Source organism: Sphaeramia orbicularis, chromosome 15 (genome assembly GCF_902148855.1).
Source record: "Sphaeramia orbicularis chromosome 15, fSphaOr1.1, whole genome shotgun sequence".
Lineage (NCBI taxonomy): Eukaryota > Metazoa > Chordata > Actinopteri > Kurtiformes > Apogonidae > Sphaeramia > Sphaeramia orbicularis.
In genome coordinates, this window is record NC_043971.1 from 1,922,892 (window position 1) to 1,942,259 (window position 19,368).

The 19,368-nt window shown below is 38.9% G+C and overlaps 1 protein-coding gene across 1 annotated transcript in view; it reads left to right on the forward strand.

Moving 5' to 3' along the window:
- Positions 1–19,368, forward strand: part of LOC115434546 (latent-transforming growth factor beta-binding protein 1-like) — a 152,468-nt gene that overhangs the window by 78,739 nt on the left and 54,361 nt on the right. Inside the window, exon 5 of the mRNA XM_030156580.1 lies at positions 15,942–16,109. Coding sequence (XP_030012440.1) covers positions 15,942–16,109 — 168 coding nt within the window. The remainder of the gene's footprint in view (positions 1–15,941; positions 16,110–19,368) is intronic.

The following is a 19,368-nucleotide window of genomic DNA, read 5'->3' on the forward strand; positions in this document are numbered from 1 at the left end:
TTTTTTGTTTTTTTTTTATTGGGAATGCACAAAAATAATGTTCTGATGTTGGATGATTCCGGGACTGAACACTATGAATTCTTTTCGCAACAGAATACGAACATTTAAGCAGGATCTGAAACTGTAATGTCTGTAAAACATGGTTAATTTATTTATTTGTGTGGTTTTTTGGACTGGTAAAGCTACGTGTTAAAACTTTATTTATCCAAATGCTGTGCCATTAGTTTTTCCAGAAAACAATTTTTTAAAAAAAGAAGCAAAACAAAAAAATATTGCCAAATGAACAGTATTGTGATATATCGTATTGTGATCCCAGCATTGTGATTTGTATTGTATCTGCAGATTCTTGCAGATACACAGCCTTAACTGTTACTTGAATCAGGTTTGAGTACTTTTCTATCGCTGTATTTGTATTTTTTTCTGAAGTGGAGAACCTGAATACCTCCTCACACCCTCGGCTTCATCCTGCTTGGCTTCCCATTGTGGTGCAGTTGGCTCATTTTGTTCACATTTTTATGAGACACGTTTTTTTTTCTATTTCTGAGCTGTCCAAAGAGAGAGAGAGAGAGAGAGAGAAGAAAAATTCAACCACGTTTGGCTTCCTGTCAAAGAACTTATCCATCTGACATCAACAACAGCCATAATTTACCAGCTCTCTCTCTCTCTCTCTCTCTCTCTCTCTCTCTCCTCTCTCTCTCTCTCTCTCTCTCTCTCTCTCTCTCTCTCGGTCGGCTACTGTGGCTTGTCATAAATTCAAGGCGCGACTCCAACATCAGACCTGCCAGTATGCATCTATGAATAAGTCCGTATTTTTTCTAAGAATCTGTAGACTGTAGTTTTAAGTGGTCGTGCTTGTGGCCACGGCCAGACGGGACCGACATGGGGATGTTAACGGGGTGGGGGGGTCAGCAGACAGAGCAGCGTTGACGGGTTTGCAGCGCTGCAGACTCCAGCAGACCCAGACCTGGCCACAGTGACCCAGACCCAGTTTCAAAATAACCTCCTCAGTTCATTTAGTTTGAGCCAGCAGTTTGTAAATGCCAGGGAAATGGCCAGACATCAGAGGACAGATGCACAGCTCCAAACCAAAGCCCATTCAATACATCTGTGGGAGAAGTGGAAAGAAATGACTGGTTTTAGAACCGACCTCCAAATACATATTCAACACAACCTTGTTTTATTTCAACGGTTGCCGTATTTAAACACGGAGGCCTGCCAATATTAGACTCTGCTCCGCCAATATTAGCTGCAGTTAGGGATGGAACCATATGAACATTTCATATCACGGTTATTGTGACCAAAGTTATCACAGTTATCATTATTATCGCGGTATTGTTGGAATTGTGATCCTGCTCAAAAAGTACTAATACACACACTGAAATAATTTAACGAAGTTGTATTTAAAAAGAACAACAAAAAACAAAATAATTAAATAATTGGTACAATGTCCCTTCTGTGTCAGAAACATTCAAATATTAACCCTTCGTGGTCTGAGTCTATTTTGTCTGTTTTTCAGTCCTTTTGATTTTGCCTTTTTTATATATATATATATATATATATATATATATATATATATATATATATATATATATATATATATATATATATATATAACTTTATATACTACGCCAGCTAAAATTGCTAGAGCAAAATAAATCGATTTCGTAGCAATCCGACATTGACAAAGATGAAAACGAAGGGAATTTTATCCATAGTTTTTATCCGTTTTAGTTAGTTTCATAAGCACACAATACAGTTTCAGTTAGTTATCGTTTTTTTCTTTTAATTATAGTTTTTATTTATTTCAGGTAACAAAAATGTTTTTTCAATTCTAGTTTTCGTTATTTTGTTAGTTTTCGTTAGTGATAATAACCTTGATTATTATCGTGGTATTATTGAAATTTTGCTCAAAATGTTCAAAAAGTACTTATACACACACTGAAAGAATTTAACCAAGTTGTATCTTGGAAAAAAAAACAAACATCGGCACAATGTCCCTTCTGTGTCAGAAACCTTCAAATATTAACCCTTAGTGGTCTGAGCCTATTTTGTCTGTTTTTCGGTCCTTTTGATTTGGCCTTTATATACTATAGAAACAAATGTTTACTATACCCATGTTTGGGATCTGTTTTTTCAGCACAACTTCATCTAGATCATCTGTCTGTTATTTTTTCACTTTAACCTACTATAAAAACATAAAAGGACAAAAAACACAAAAAATATATAAAATCTGACTTGAAAAATGTATATAATTTATTGCATAAATAACACACAGATGCTTAATGAACCTTTTCAAAGACTTTAAAAGTGAATATTGGTTCCAAATATTAGGTATAGAAAATTAAAATTGTAATAAATTAAAACTGTACTCAAATATTTGACATAAAAGCAGATCTTTACATAGGGTTTTTTCCCTAAAAGTGCAGTAATCAAACACAGTTATCACGATAATTAAAATTTAAACGGTAATACTAACCGTCTGGAATTTACTGCAGTTTATCTTTATACCGGTTATCATTACATCCCTAGCTCCAATTACATGGACAACATTTACTTGCCCTGACTGAAATCATTCTGATTAGAAATTCAATTCAACTGATTGTATGGACACTAAATAATCAGTTAAAATGTGTGTTTACATGCCTCACAGCTCTGAAATGTGCAAAGTGGTTCAGTGGGTTTGTCAAGAGTGTAGTCCGCCAGAAACATGGAATTTCTTTTAGAACAGGGTTCTCAAACTCATGTTCTTTCAGGTTCCACATTCAGCTTGTTTTGATTTGCAGTGGGCCGGACCAGTGAAATAATAACAGAATAACTGATAAATAATGACGACTTTGTTTTAGTGCAAAAAAAACCCCATTACATTATGAAAATACTTACTTTTATAACGTATTCAAATAAAAAACATGCGAATTACCAGAAATAACTGAAATTCCTTAAGAAAAATAAGTGCAATTTTAACAATATCATGCCTCAGCTTATCATTTCTACATGTGCATTATGGATCGAATTGTTCAAATTGTGCTGAATTTTCTTTAGACATTTCAGGTTGTTCATATTTGTTCAGGTTATTCACATTTTATTGTTACAGGGTAGTTTGTAAATGTAAATATTTTCATATTTATATGAAATATATTATTTTAAAAAAAATTTTTTATTAATGTATTATAAATATATTAAAATATTTTCAGTTTAATGTTATTTTTTTCACTAAAACAAAGAAAAAAATTGAAGTTGTCATTATTTACAGACATAATGTAATATTATGTTTTTTCCCCATCAAACCCAGTAGTAAATCTGCAGTCCTTCTTCTGTGTGGGTTCTTCTGCTGTTATTATTTGACTGTAGATCAGATTGGTCTGGATGTGGAACTGACACTAAAATGAGTTCCACAGCCTGGACTGTGGAATTTTTGCACTTTGTAAATTCATCCCAGGGGTCGCATTGGAACCTTTGGTGGGACGCATTTGGGCCCTGGGACGCATGTTTGACATCACTGAGTTAAGTGAACATATTTGTACATGAAGACACAGGTCTGAACATGAAACCAACCTTAGACAAGAGTTCAGAGAACACAAACCTCCTCCTTCACCCTGAACGGTGTGCATGTGTGGATCCACTCTTTGTGTTTAAATTCAACAGTTTCCAGGTTGTTCCATACAGCAGAAACAGTTGAATCTGGTCCCAGTCATGTGTCTGTCCAATTCGATTCAATTCACATCAGTATTAGTTGAGTTCTAATTTTAAATGTGTGGGAAATGGGATTTTCAGTGTTCAGTGTAAATGTCCACAGAGTCCACATTCCACTGTGGATGTGGACAATTTATTTCCAGATACAAGAGATTGTTCTAAGCTACAGGTGGATCAGATTGGAGGCTAATTGGAGTCGTTTTGAATTTTTTAATGAATTTTGGAAAATTGCTCAATGGTGACAGATGGAAAATTGTAGATGTTGTGACCTTGCTGTGACCTTGAACTTTGGCCTACTGGGACCAAAATGTAAAGGCGCAGGAGACTTTCGTGACCAATTTTTCAGTGGCTGCGTGAACCTCCCAGCAGCAGCAGCGCGAGCCTCTGTTTCCCACAATGCACATCGTGACAAAAAATTCTGAAGATGCCTGAGTTCCTTCCCGGCTGTGAATGTAAACACATGGTTTGTTTGTGGTGGATGGAACTAAGAAACTGTTCACTGTAATGAAAGAGATTCAGCTGAGGAATGACAGACAGACGAACAGATTCATGAAACTGAGGAGATGACTGAGGATGGACAGATCTGAGGAAAAATTGGTTATGAAAGTCTCCTGCACCTTTAATGGGCTGGTCCCAGGGCCCAGGCCAGAGGTCTGCAACCTGTGGGTCTGGGGCCACATGTGGCTCTTCAGCATCTGTCTGTGGCTCCTCTGGTCTAAAACCATAAGGAACATTTTGAAAAGAACTGAATGAGTCATTACTTTTTAACATTGTTATAGGCCTAAAATCATTCATTCATTCATTCATTCATTCATTCATTCGTTTATTTGTTTTGAACAGAAGAAAAAATCAAACATCTTTTGTGTGCAAGGAACTAATGGAAGAGCAAATAAATTAATAAACAAAGGTGATCAAGACAAAATAGCTATTGCCATGTACACTAGCAATAACAAAATAAATTCAGTACGTATTGCTCAAAAAGGAGTGGGAAACCTATTCTAACTTTGTCCATCTGCAAAAATGCGCCGACTTTACATGGAATAAAATTATTTTTTGACAACATACAACCCAAAATGGATTAGTTTCTTGCCAAATTCGATACAAGTTTGTAGTTTGTATATTAACCACTATACATGAAAGTTGTGCTTTTTCTCCCTTACACAACGTAATTATGTTTTGGAAATAGTGTCTGTCATTAAAAAAACTGTACAAATCTTGAATGTTTTCTTTCTTGTAGTTGTGTAATTTCATAAATACACTAGACATTGCATCATTGTAATGGAAATGCAAAGTTAAATAGCAAACTAATCACAAATAAAATACAGCAGAGCAGCCACCTTATGGTAAAATGTAGATGGGCTTAAATGTTTATTTCATGGCTTTAGTCAGATTTCTTTCTTTTATTTGAGACAAAAATGGCTCTTTAGGTTGTAAAGTGTGCCGACCCGTGGCCTAGGCCTATCTGTGGGTACAGTTTGGTAAAGATGGCTGGAATAGTTTTCCTGTAAAGTTGCTAACAAACACACAAAGCAAAGCTGTGCTTGTGCTAGGAAAATGAAAGATCCAGCCACTGTGGCTACATTAGTTGAAATGAGTGCAGCCATAAAAAGCCACAGCCAGTCTGGGTCCAGTCTGGGTCCAGTCTGGTCCAGTCTGGTCCAGTCTGGGTCCAGTCTAGGTCCAGTCTGGGTCCAGTCTGGGTCCAGTCTGGTCCAGTCTGGGTCCAGTCTGGGTCCAGTCTGGTCCAGTCTGGGTCCAGTCTAGGTCCAGTCTGGGTCCAGTCTGGGTCCAGTCTGGTCCAGTCTGGGTCCAGTCTGGGTCCAGTCTGGTCCAGTCTGGGTCCAGTCTGGGTCCAGTCTGGGTCCAGTCTGGGTCCAGTCTGGGTCCAGTCTGGGTCCCTGGTGACGAACATAGCTCCCCCGGGAAATTTTGGGGAATGATGGAGTCTTTTTCCTGCATTCTGGTGCATTTTGATCTTAAAAATATGTTCAGTCTGGCTTCAGTTTAATACAGAAAAAATCATAAAAAATTAACTTAAGTCAACATTTTCATCTAAACTATTTTTATTTCTAATCTAATGTGTAACAAAACAATAAATGACAGACTTATAAATACAATTATTCTGACCACTGATGTGCATGAGATTCAATATAAAATAAATTTACCAGTGGAATGAGTGTTTCTCAATTAATCCACTGGGGGGCGCCGCTCTGAATTAACCATACTGGACAAATACCATGAAGAAGAAGAAGAAAGTTTTTTGAGAAGAAGAAGAAGAAAGTCAGTAATAACAAACCTGTAGACGACAGAGGGAACACTACTGTGATACTAATGCTGCAGCGTTTTCTCTGGTCAGGTTTAAAAGTTTAGCTTCAGCAGGAAGAGAAAAGACAAATGAGTGACAGGTTTGGTTTTCACTTCCACTGGCGGCGGTCCGCACCGCTCCGTACTCCTGCTGGTATTCTCTGTCTGGGTACTCATCCTCCATCAGCTGGAAAACAGATGAATGTACGCAGAGGACGGACAGAAGGCTGCGTCTGTATCTGTCTGAACGGTACTGTCAGTCAGCCTGACTCCACTCTGCTGACATTCCTCCTCCACAGAGTACCTGCTGCACCGAACTGGGAATGTCACGCTGCCATAAATGGTAAAATACCTTCGCCACTGTGGCTACACGGGTTGAAAACAACTTCGCCAACCAGGAAATGCATCGCCGGTGGTGATGTGGCGACAGGCCAGCACAAGCCTAGCAAAGTGACCCCAGTACGTCCTGGTGGAGATAAAAATGAATGCAGGAGGTGTTTTTGGAGCTCGCATTTGCTCTGAAGTTCAGTATTTTCCAACTTTTCCCACTACCGATCCTATTGACACCCACTAGTCTGCCAAACGGTTTAACAGGTACTGGGTGGTGCTGGGGTTGTCCTTCCGCCTGGCAGATGGTGAAAGTGGGCCTTGAAGTGCGTAACATTCTTCTGCGGTGGTTTCAGTGATGGTCACGTGACCCTCGGCCTTCTTAACATGGGTCTGAGGTGCTCTGGCGGAGCGTGAGCTGATGGATGGTTGAGGTTTAGACGGGGGAATAGCTTTCCCAGATGTGGCACCGAATCCAGCTGCCGACGCCGTCTGTGGCGTGGGATGGGGGCTGACAGAACGGCTGTGGGCTTCCTGTCGAAGACCAGCAAACATGTCTGCGGCGCTGACTGCACGTGGGCACCAACCAGCTGCACTGGTCCTGTTAATGTGGACCCCAGGCCTTTAAGTGCTGTTGGACACCTAATGCCTGAGAACTAATGCTGCAGGTGTGGTGTGGAACTTCATGTAGGTCCTGGTGCAAACAGGGCCTCAGCATCACACATCATAAATACACAAATTAAATACACATAAAGACACAACCCACAGAAAATGAAGCAGGGTCAGTGAATTAGTCCGAAATGGAGGAACAGGGTGTGTAAAAAAAAAAACAAAAACGCAGGGTGTGTAATATTCCAGTGGGGGTCAAAGCGAGGCGTGTGGTGGAATGTATGATCAGATCCTGTTTATTACACAAACATTTGAACAGATTAGAACAGCTGTCCAACTCCTGTTAGAGCAGTTCCACATTCAGCTAAACCTGATCTGCACTGGACCCAACCAGGAAAATAAGAACAGAAAAATATAGAAATAATGTCAACTCCAAACTTTTCTATATGTTTTAGAGAGAAAAAAGTAAGTTTACATTATGAACAGGTTTACATCTACAAACTATGCTTTCAAAAGATGTGAACAACATGAACAAACTGAACAAATCAGTGTAATTTGAACACTATTCTGCTTCAGTTTATCATTTTTACATGTACATTAGAACTGACAGATCACAGTGCATCTGCAAACACACAACATTTAAGAACAGACAGAATATTGGTCCAATTGGACTGACTTCTCTTCTTCCTCCTCCTCCCTCTTCCTCTTCCTCCACTTCCTCCTCCTCCTCTTCTTCCTCCTCTTCTTCCTCCTCTTCCTCTTCCTCCTCCTCTTCTTCCTCCTCTTCCTCCTCCTCCTCTTCTTCTTCTTCCTCCTCTTCCTCCTCCACCTCCTCTTCTTCTTCCTCCTCCTCCACCTCCTCCTCCTCCTCTTCTTCTTCTTCCTCCTCTTCCTCCTCCTCCACCTCCTCCTCCTCTTCTTCTTCTTCCTCCTCCTCCACCTCCTCCTCCTCCTCTTCTTCTTCTTCCTCCTCCTCCTCCTCCTCTTCTTCTTCCTCCTCTTCCTCCTCCTCTTCTTCTTCCTCCTCTTCCTCCTCCTCCACCTCCTCCTCCTCTTCTTCTTCTTCTTCCTCCTCCTCCACCTCCTCCTCCTCCTCCTCCTCTTCTTCTTCTTCCTCCTCCTCCTCCTCCTCTTCTTCTTTCTCCTCTTCCTCCTCTTCCTCCTCCTCCTCTTCTTCTTCCTCCTCTTCCTCCTCCTCTTCTTCTTCCTCCTCTTCCTCCTCCTCCTCCTCCTCCTCGTCCTCCTCCTCCTCTGCAGATGAATCTCACCCTCTCTTTTTTCTATCTTCATGGCTGGTTCCTGGGACTCGTCACAGAGCCTCTGACACTGTGTGATTGTTGTGATTGTAGAACACAGACCTGCTTTACACACCTATGTCAGGAATTTTGTCTCGTTTTGTGCGTTGTGGAAGTGAAGGTTCTCGCAGCCACCTGACAGCAGCAGCGCAACCATATGGTATTATATGGATGAAACAAACACGCTGAAACCCGGAAACGGCTGGAGGAATATGCATAGAAGGAAGGGAGCTCCTGCCGTTTCCGATCATGTCTGTTCCAGCTGCTGCTGTCAGGCGGCTGTGCAAGCCTTCATTTCCCACAATGCACGTCATGACTAAATTCCTCAGATGCCCAGTTCCCTCCCGGCTCTGTTTGTAAACACATGGACTGTTTGTGGTGGATGGAACTAAGAAAGTGTTCGCTGTAATGCAAGAGATTCAGCTGAGGAATGACAGACAGACGAACAGATTCATGACACTGAGGATATGACTGAGGTTTTATGGAACTAAATCTGTCTCATCAGATTTTGAATTATAAAAGCCACTGAATTTTATTCACTGAAATTAAGTATCTAAATTTTTTTTGCACTGAAATTAAGTATCTGTATTTTGTTTATTCTAAATTTATGAACATAGTTGAATTCAGAGACAAAAAAATTCAGATACTTGATTTCAGTGCAAAAAAAACGCATTGCTAGAAATTGAGTGTCTTTTATAATTCCAAATCTGATGAGACAGATTTACTTCCATAGTTTTGACAGATTTGACGAAAAATTGGGTTTGAAAGTCTCCCGCAGCTTTAAATTGGAACATGAACTATCTATATCCATTTTTCTATTTTGGTTTTGGAAATGAATGCTGGGAAAATACAAGTGATTCACAGACTTGAGTTCACATACTTTTTTTGTGTAATGTTCTGTAATGAGAAGTAGGATTATAATAGTTGGTGTTATTAGCTGCAGCACATTGTGATTGGTTGTACTTGTGACTCAGATTAAGATAAAAAAAAGTGGTGCCAGGCACAACAAGCCCCGCCCCTCACACTTATTATAGCTTATTTTGGCATCGATCCAGCTGATGTCATCATGTCTGTGTGTGCTGATGTCAGCACAGACCAGTGGTTCTAAATCTTTTTCTGTCGGCCCCCCCTTTGGAGGATGAATAATCTCCAGGCCCCCCTCAACCCCAATAACATTGTAACAGTGGTGCAATTATAACTTTTATTGAAAGAAACATCAATATTGTAACAATGCTTTTTGCTTTTCCTTGAATAATTTGTTGTGCAAATTAAAAATAATTTAGATTTTTGCTTGAACAACACAAATAAACTTAACATGACTGCTTGTGAGAGAGAGAGAGAGAGAGAAGAAGGTGGCGATGACCCTCACAAGGAAGTATCAACAATAATACAAACAGTAATAACCATGGTGATAATTATAATGGAAACAGTAACTAGAACCAGAATTGAGTAAAACTGGGCAGAAGAGAGAGAAAAAAACCAAACAAAACTACAAAAAAATACAGTAAAATACATAAGACCTATGAAATGATGAATATAAGAAAAGAAAGCATGAACAAAATATCGTATACCACGTTCGCACAAATAATACCTGTAACAGATAATCCCAGTACCAAATCCACACAACATCAGTTGTTGACATTCATCTGCTGTGACAGAGTGAACCAGGCAAACAGACTGAGTTGAAGAACACACACATGCAACCGCAGTAATGTTTTATGTAAAGCACTTTGAACTGTCTTGTACGTGAAATGTGCTATAGAAATAAACCTACCTTGCCTTGGCCAAGAGAGATCCCATGCCCCTCCCCCCAGGGGGGGGCCTGGCCCACAGTTTGAGAAACTTTACTGGCACAGACAAACTTTGACCATTATGAGTAAATGGAAAAAAAAAAAAGGTTTTAAAAATGCATAAAATATTTGAACTTTGACCTACTGTTCCCTGTGATGTAATCACATCTATTCTGGGTCACTGGCAATCTATAAACCCAGTATGATATGAATTCAAGCAGTAGTTTTCCATATGTTGGTGCGTCTGTACTGATTCTTTTCCGGGCCTCCTGTGTTAATGCTGGTGAACAGAATCCGTCAGTAGCAGCTGTGTATTGTGTATTTATGCCTCTGGGATCGTTACTTGTGTTAGAGGCGTGGGCCGTTAGTGTGATCTATAGTGTGACAAAGAGAACTTTAAACACACCACCCGGGTCCAGGTCTCAGGTAATGTGGGTCAAAGCAGGTCTTTGAAGTCCCTTCAGTAAATCAGGACCGTTAAATACTGTATTCTCCAAAATATTCCCATTTGTGTGTTATTAGCCAGGGTCATGTAATGGGGTCAGAGGTCATGTTGGGGTTAAGCTGATTGAAGAGCTGCTGTTTGAGGACACACATGTTTTATCTGTCCTCAGGGACAAAAATGAGGCAAGATACAGGACCAGATGGTCTAACACCTGGACTGAAAACTGTCGGTTAAGGCCAAACATCACTTTCAACCGCAGAAATTTGAAGCACTTTTAAACAAGACTTCGAGTTTAAGAATATATAATCATATTAGGGCTAGGGCTGTGCATTGGCAAGAATATGGCGATATAATACAAATCACAATACTAGGATCATGATACGATATATCACGATATGATATAGCACAATACTGTTAAAAAGGCAATTTTTTCACTTGTTTCTTTTTTTTAATGATTATTTCCTTGAAGAACTGAATTACACCAAAAATATGTAGAAATACTAAACACATTTTTATTTGATCAGAACAGGATCTAATGTTCTATCACCAAATGTTCAAACTGAAATTCTGTTTTACAGACCTTCCAGTTTCAGATCCTGTTCAAATGTTCAGATTCTATTAGTTCACAACTAACATCAGAACAGGATTTGAGTTCAATCCCAACAAAGGAACGAACATTATTTAATAAGAGTGTTGAATGCTAATAAATAAAAAAGTAAAACAAAAAAACAAAAATTAACCTCCACAATATCTGCATTTAAATAAATACCTAAAAATATCGACAGTACTTTTTAATATCGATACAGTATTATGAAATGAAATATCGCAATATACTGGAGAACCGATATTTTCTTACACCCCTAATTAGGACTGCACGATATTGGAAAAAACTGACAATGCAATTTTCTTTAATCCTGCGATATATATTGCGATATGAAAAAATCCTCAGGAGGATACAACAGCTGTGTGGTGCTGATGTAAATGGTCAAACTAATTAGTTACATTACTTCTCGTTGTGTCGACAGGTGCATTACGGCACTATCGACACAGAACACGTGTTTCAGTTTCATCCTTCTGTAGCTGAAATAATTCCAGATAACTGACGTTGCTTTTCTTTTTGGGACCAAATCTTCGTTTTCAGTGATTTTCTCTGTTTTTTTTGCTCATTTTTCAACGTTGTTACCAGCGACTCACTCCATGTGCAGGGTCTGTTTCAGCTAACTGGTTAAGAACGATTGTGATTGGTGGAACGCTGTGCGCAGTGCCTGTCAGGTACTCAGGATTAGGACTGTTAGAAAATATCGGTTCTGCGATATATCACGATATTTCATTTCACAATACTGTATTGATATTAAAAAGTACTGTATCAATATTTGTAGGTATTTATTCAAATGCAGATATGGCGAAGGTTCATTTTGTCTTTTGGTTTTCTTTATTGTTTATATCTTATTTCTTATAATTTAACTCTGTTTTATTAAATAATGGTTTTATGAAGCATCCTAAAAGCACTTTTTTCTGTCTGAGAGGCAGATTTTAGTTCCTGTGGTGGTATCGCACAAAAATACTGTTCTGATGTTAGTTCTGAACTAATAGAATCTGAACATTTGAACAGGATCTGAAACTGGAATGTCTGTAAAACACAATTTCAGTTTGAACACAGGAACATTTTGTGATAGAACATTAGATCCTGTTGTGGTCAAATAAAAATGTGTTTAGTATTTGTGCAGATTTCTGGTGTAATTCAGTTCTTCAAGGAAATAATCCTTTGAAAAAAGAAACAAACAAAAAATGGCCTTTTTAACAGTATCATGATATATTGTGATATATCGTATTGTGATCCTAGTATAGTGATTTGTATCATATCCCCAGATTCTTGCTGATACACAGCCCTACTCTCCAAGTTCAGACAAATCCACCTGACAGTACTGAGACTACGTGTAACTGGTCACTTCACCGCTGCTTTAAACAACATAAAAACTGGATTCTACACAAACTTTGACTGGACTTTTAGAGCATTCAAACCAGTTGGAAATGGGCAGTTTCCAGTTGTCTCCAGTGGGTGAGGCTTTCGTTTGGTTTGTGAATTTTGTCTGTACAGAAGTAAGGAGGCTCACTTTCCCCTTTCAGAGCTACCTTGCCACACTCTTTTCCTTGTTTATTTCTTTTTGGAAATAATCTCCCCACCAAAGGGAATTGGGCGAACCATGTTTAGACTTGAAGTCTTGGATGGTCAAATCTGATCCTGGCAGCCTTTGGAAAACCACCTTTCCATTGGCATTTGGTTTTAACCACTACATCATATTAGGTCCCTCTTTAATAGTTAATTTTTGCACCTATTAGCAAATGTTTAGGTAGCCCGGGATGTCTTATCCAGCGGTTTTTCCTGCCTCTCAGGTTTAGAAGACATTCCTTGGCTTGGCTTGGCTGGGCTCCATGCGTCTGAACAGCTGACAGCCACAGACAAAGCAGAGAGCGCTGGAGACAGGGGTTTGGACCTGACACCGGGATGCCAAGAAGCATCGCACAGGGCACAGATGTTATTAAAAGATCAGGAGAAGTTAATGACTGAAGAAAGGAGCTGAGAGAATAACAGGAAAGAACTAGAATTACTGGAGGAGACAGACCAAAATAAAGAAAAAAAAGAGAAAAGTTTCAGATTGGATGCAGTGAAACGTTAAAGTTGTCTTTTTCTTCAGTCGTCTGTGTCATCGTAGTGAACAGAACCTTAACCTTCATTATCTGAAATAAAACCAGTAAAATGACAATAATCCAACTATCTAAAACTAAGATGATCTGCAGGTCTTTCTTCATATTTTGCCCCAGGGTTAATGGGTCCTGGTGAGCAGGAATCAAATGTAGAGACTTCAACAGCAAAACCATCAATGGGTCCCATATACCAGGACTGTCAAACTCATTTGAGTTCAGGGCCCAGATTCAGCTGAATATGATCTGAAATGGACCCAACCAGTAAAATAATAACAGAATAATATAGAAATAATGTCAACTCAGAACTTTGTTCTGTGTTTTAGAGTGAAAAAAGTTAATTTACTTTATGAACAGGTTTACATCTACAAACTATCCTTTCAAAAGATGTGAATAACATGAACAAACTGAAACAATAAGTGTAATTTGAACAGTATTCTGCCTCAGTTTATCATTTCCACATGTACATTGTAACTTACAGATCACAGTGGATCTACACACACAAAACATTTAATATCAGGCAGAATATTGGTAAAATTGTACTGACTTTCTAAGACATTTCACGTTATTCACATTTTTTTGCAAAATTATACATTGTTTTAGTGTAAATACATGAAAATATTTACATTTACATAGAGAAACATTTGCAGTTGTCATTATTTCTATGTTATTATGAAAGTATTTTACTGGTCCTGTCCACTTGAGATTGAATTGGTCTGAATGTGGAACCTGAACTAAAATGATTATTAATATCTTAGTGTAATTTTTGCATTTCACAAATTCATCCCCAGGGCCAGACTGGACCCTTTGGTGGGCCAGATTTGGCCCCGGGGACGCATGTTTGACACCTGTGCATTAGATCCTGTTGGGATCAAGTAAAAATGTGTTTAGTATTTATGCAGATTTCTGCAGTAATTCAATACTTCAAGGAAATTATCATTTAAAAAAAAAGAAACAAACAAAAAATTGCCTTTTTCACAGTATCATGATATATCGTATTGTGATCCTAGTTTTGTGATTTGTGTCGTATCGCCAGATTCTTGCCGATACACAGCCCTAGCCTCAAGTGGATATTCAGTGAAGTGCAGGGTTTGTTCTGATGTTGTTACTTAGATACAAGTCAAAGCTTTTCTTATAATGCCTCAAAGAAGCACAGGAACTAAATAAAAGACTGATGTAAAAGTAGTCAGTGCATAAAAATGAAGCTTCTTTTGTACTTGTAAAGCTAAACTAAAATAAACTAAACTAAAATACAGCCCCTGAAGGTGTCATCACAATAATAAGTGAGTGTACCGCGTAGGGGTGAAAGAAAATATCGGTTCTGCAATATATCGCGATATTTCATTTCACAATACTGTATCGATATTAAAAAGTACTGTATCGATATTTTTAGGTATTTATTCAAATGCAGATATTGTGGAGGTTCATTTTTGTTTTTCTTTTTTGTTTATATTTTATGTATTATTATTTCACACTCTTTTATTAAATAATGTTCGTTCCTTTGTTGGGATTGAACTTAAATCCTGTTCTGATGTTAGTTGTGAACTAATAGAATCTGAACATTTGAACAGGATCTGAAACTGGAATGTCTGGAAAACAGAATTTCAGTTTGAACACAGGAACATTTGTGATAGAACATTAGATCCTGATGGGATCAAATAAAAATGTATTTAGTATTTGTGCAGATTTCTGCTGTAATTCAATTCTTCAAGGAAATAATCATTCAAAAAAAGAAACAAACAAAAAAATGGCCTTTTTAACAGTATCATGATATATCGTGATATATCGTATTGTGATCCTAGTATTGTGATTAGTATCGTATCGCCAGATTCTTGCCGATACACAGCTCTAGCCTTAAGTGGATATTCAGTGAAGTGCAGGGTTTGTTCTGATGCTGTCGCTTAGGCTTTTCTCATAATGCCTCAAAGAAGCACAGAAACTAAATAAAAGACTGACGTAAAAGTAGTCAGTGCATAAAAATAAAGCTGCTTTTGTACTTGTAAAGCTAAACTAAAATAAACTAAACTAAAATACAGCCCCTGAAGGTGTCATCACTATAATAAGTGAGTGTACCGCGGCTGGTTTCATAAAGGGAGGGGGAAAACAGGAGTCACACATGAGTCGCTCAGATAAGCTTCAGTCTTACGCAGCTTCTTCCTGATCTCTGTACGGACTTGCCACAAAGAATCTCCGGGGCTTGGAGTTTTAATTTTAGGTGATAAACTCCCACAGCCCAGTTTTGTCAGAGTAAAAAAACCGAGAGGACAAAGAATGAACGGGAAAGCGGAGAGGGAGGAAAGGAAGCGCAGAAGGCTGAAGGTGGCATGAACGCTGTGGGTCTGCTGTGGGCAGACGCCAACATCCACCTCTCAGACTGATGAGGAGGATTTGGAAGACTTCCCAGAGTTTTGTTTGCTGACTTCTCCCTCTGCCTCATTTTTTTTTTTTTCCTTAATTTCTGCTCACGTTTCAGAGGCGCCACTGGATTTAGGAGCCGTGGAAGAGGAGGAGAGTCTGACAGACAGGGCTAGTTTCAAGTGTTTAAGTGCAGGGAGGAGACACAAATTACCACTTTTTTTTCATATTTGAAATTACTTTGAACATTTTTTCGTCGTCTTTGTTTTGACTGGAGACTCGCCATTTGTGTGTGACGAGCTCGAACTTGAAGGGGTTTTACTTTTTTTAACTTTTTTTTTTCCTCAATGGATCAAAGTGTAATCCGAGTGCCTGTGTGCTTCCTCCCACTTCTCTTGGTTTGTACCATGTTTTCGGCGGCAGTTGGGAACCATACAGGAAGGATCAAAGTGGTCTTCACCCCCACCATCTGCAAATTAACCTGCATAGGAGGCAGATGCCACAACAACTGTGAGCTGGGAAACACCACCACTATCATCAGTGAGAACGGCCACGCCACCGACACCCTGACAGCGCCCAACTTCAGAGTGGGTAAGTCCAGTTTACAGGCCGCACCTGCACTCACCTCTACCTGAACATCTGTCATAGCGTGTGCTTCCATGACAACTTTTATTCCTGGTTTAATCTGATTAAAGGTTCGATCCTATTTCAGATGTCCATGTAAACACCTTATTCCAGTTGAAAAAGAAAAGTTCAGATTAAATTTAAACCTGATTAAAGTCAGTGGTTTAATCCTCTTTTAGTTGTGGTCTAAATTCTTCCTGGACATGTAAAGCCTTTATTCCGTTTGGACTTTATTCCTTCCATTCTGCACATGCTCAGTGTCTTGTCCTGTGGCGATGACGCACACATTCTGCGCTGGTGGAAGAATCTGCACTGCAGTCTAGTCTTCCCAAAGCGTTCCAGTGGGCTATTCTGATGGGATCTACCAGCCTGGAAAACCCTGAAGGAACAGTTCAACACTGGCTTTGGATTCATTCATTTGTCCTGAACTAATGAGTTCCACAAGTGGGACAAACAGTTTGAACTGCAGCCCTAACGTTAGCTTAGCTTAGCCTAGCTTAGCATAATGGCTTTGTTCCTCTGCTCAGACGTAGCCAGGCTTTTAGAGGTGATTTGTAGTATTTTAGGAGTGATTCTGGAAAATTCAGTTCTCCCTAATCATTCCTTTAGTCCGCTGGGGTCAATATGATCACAAACTGAGGCTCAGATCATGGTCATGTGACTTACTGCAGGAAGAAAATCTGGGAAATAAAAACTAATGCAAAGCTAAAACACTAAAGCAAAGCTAATTTAGCGCATGCATCCCTTCAACAAAAAGATTTTCCAACTTCCGTCAACACAACAGTCCACAGATTGTATGAGTGCAGTAAGTCGCAGATCTAAAGAAATAATTAGAGAGAATCGGATTTCGCAAAATCACTTGTACATGTGACCATGGAAATGCAGTGACTATGCTAAGCTAAGCTAACAGAAGGGCTGCCAGAACAAGGCAACGTCAGCACTGCAGCACAAACCCTTGTGCTCACTGATCTACCTCATTAATACCTCATGTAAACGTTCATTCGGGTTTAACATTTCCATGGAAACAGAAGAGAAAATACTTTAGTTCCGAATTAATTTCTTCTGGAAAAATAAATTGGATTTAAAAAAAACATCATGTAACTGTACCCATAGTGGACGTGCTCAGAGATGACAGGGATTTTTCATATTCCAACCACTAAAAAGCTGTGTCTTTTTGAGTAAACTACCTTACTTATAGGGATGTACCAATCTAATACAGCACAGGTGTCAAACATGCGGCCCTGGGGCCAAATCCGGCCCACTAGAGGGTTAAATCCGACCCCTGGGATGAATTTGTGAAATGCAAAAATTTCACTGAAGATATTAACAATCAAGGACAATCAAGGATGTTAAAATAATTTTAATTCATGTTCCATGCACAGGGCAATTAGATCCCAACTGAGTCAGACCAGTAAAACAATATCATAATAACCTATAAATATGACAACTGCAGATTTTATCTTTGTTGTAGTGTAAAAAAGTAAAATTACATTAAAATGTTTCTATTAACAAATATCCTTTTACAAAAAATGTGAATAACCTGAACAAATATGAACAACCTGTAATGTCTTAAGAGAAGCAAATGCAGCTTTACCAATATTCTGCCTGTTATTAAATGTTTTGTGCATTTGTAATCGTAATATAAGATATAATGCACATGTATAAATGATAAACTGTTAAACTGAGGCAGAATATTGTTAAAATTGCACTTGTTTTTTCTTAAGACATTTCAAGTTGTTCATGTTATTCAGATTTTTAAGGAAATGTTGTAGATGTAAACATTATCATAATGTCATTTTTCTTTTTTCTCTGTTCTTCTTTTACTGGTCTGGTCCACCTGAGATCATATTGGGGTGAATGTGGAACTGAACTGAAAATAGACAATACAGGGTGTATGAAAAAAAAAATTACATTTTTAAAAATTACCCCCAATTCCGCATTTGATAATTTTTGGAATTTTCTTTTCTGGACGTCAGTAGGTAGGGGATTGGTGGATATTCGTCCAAATTTACAGACCCAGGTTTTCATGCATGAGTGAGCAGGGGCAAACTGCACAATCCAAGTTAAAACTGGTTTGTGCGAAGTAGCGTTGGGATTTAAATCCAATCAAAGGTCATGGGAGGGGCCAATGGGAGGGGCCAATGGGCATCCATCTGGTCTTCCACCAAATTGCCAGGTTACAGCATGAATACTTTGGACACCATGTCAGTTTCATTTCTTTATCCATGGCAGCTGCTCCTGCCTTTCAAAGTTAATTCAACTTGTTTTAGGCCTGAAAATGTCACTGAGGACCGGACAAGTCAGGGTTAGGGTTAACCCTGCCATACTCATCTTTCTGTATCGCTCTCCATCCCATTTCCACTCCTAAACAAGTTGAATTAACTCTGAACGGCAGGAACAGCTGGTACCAGCTGGTAGCTTTTTCAAATCAAATTCAATCAAAAATTTTATTTGCTAGCGGCATTGTACCCATGGTGCTATTGTACAATAGCATGAGAGGCTAAAATTGCCCAGCATACCTCACAACATTTGAATACGGACATAAAAGTGTGCGTAGTAGATAGTCAGGTAATGTTTGTATTCATTTGGTGGTGATCTGGTCTGTGAAGGCTGAGGAAAACCCGTGCAAACGCACTCCTGAGCTGCAACATCGATCGGACAAAGACGTACCGGACAAAGATGCACAGAACATCCATTGTAGTAGGATATAGCACCAAATCATAATAAAAGTTATCTCATGACGCTTTACATATAGAGTTGGTCCAAATCAGACTCTAAGCCAATTTACAGAAACGAACAGAATCCTCCAGGAGTAAACACTAGTGAGTGGAGACAGTGGAAGAAAAAAGTACCTTTAACAGGTTTAAACCTGGAGCAGAACCAGACTGAGGAGGATGGACGAGTGACAGGAGGAGAGAGAGGGTTAAAGAGAGAGAGTAAAGGAGAAGAAAAAGAGAGAGAGATAGAGAGAGACTGGGGGAGAGGGGGAGAAGGGGGGAGGAGGGGAAGACACAAGCTTTTTGTTCTACAAAAAACACTACACTGAGTCAGGTCATGTAAAGAACTAAATCCAGTCCAATCCAGTATTTGTGGTTTATTATACCTCTTATAAAAATAAAAAAAAAAAGAAAAAAACCCAAAAAACTTTTAAAATAAGATTAAAAAAAAAATAATAATAATCAAGCAATCGGATAACTTAGATTGTACATATAAAATATCAGGTAAG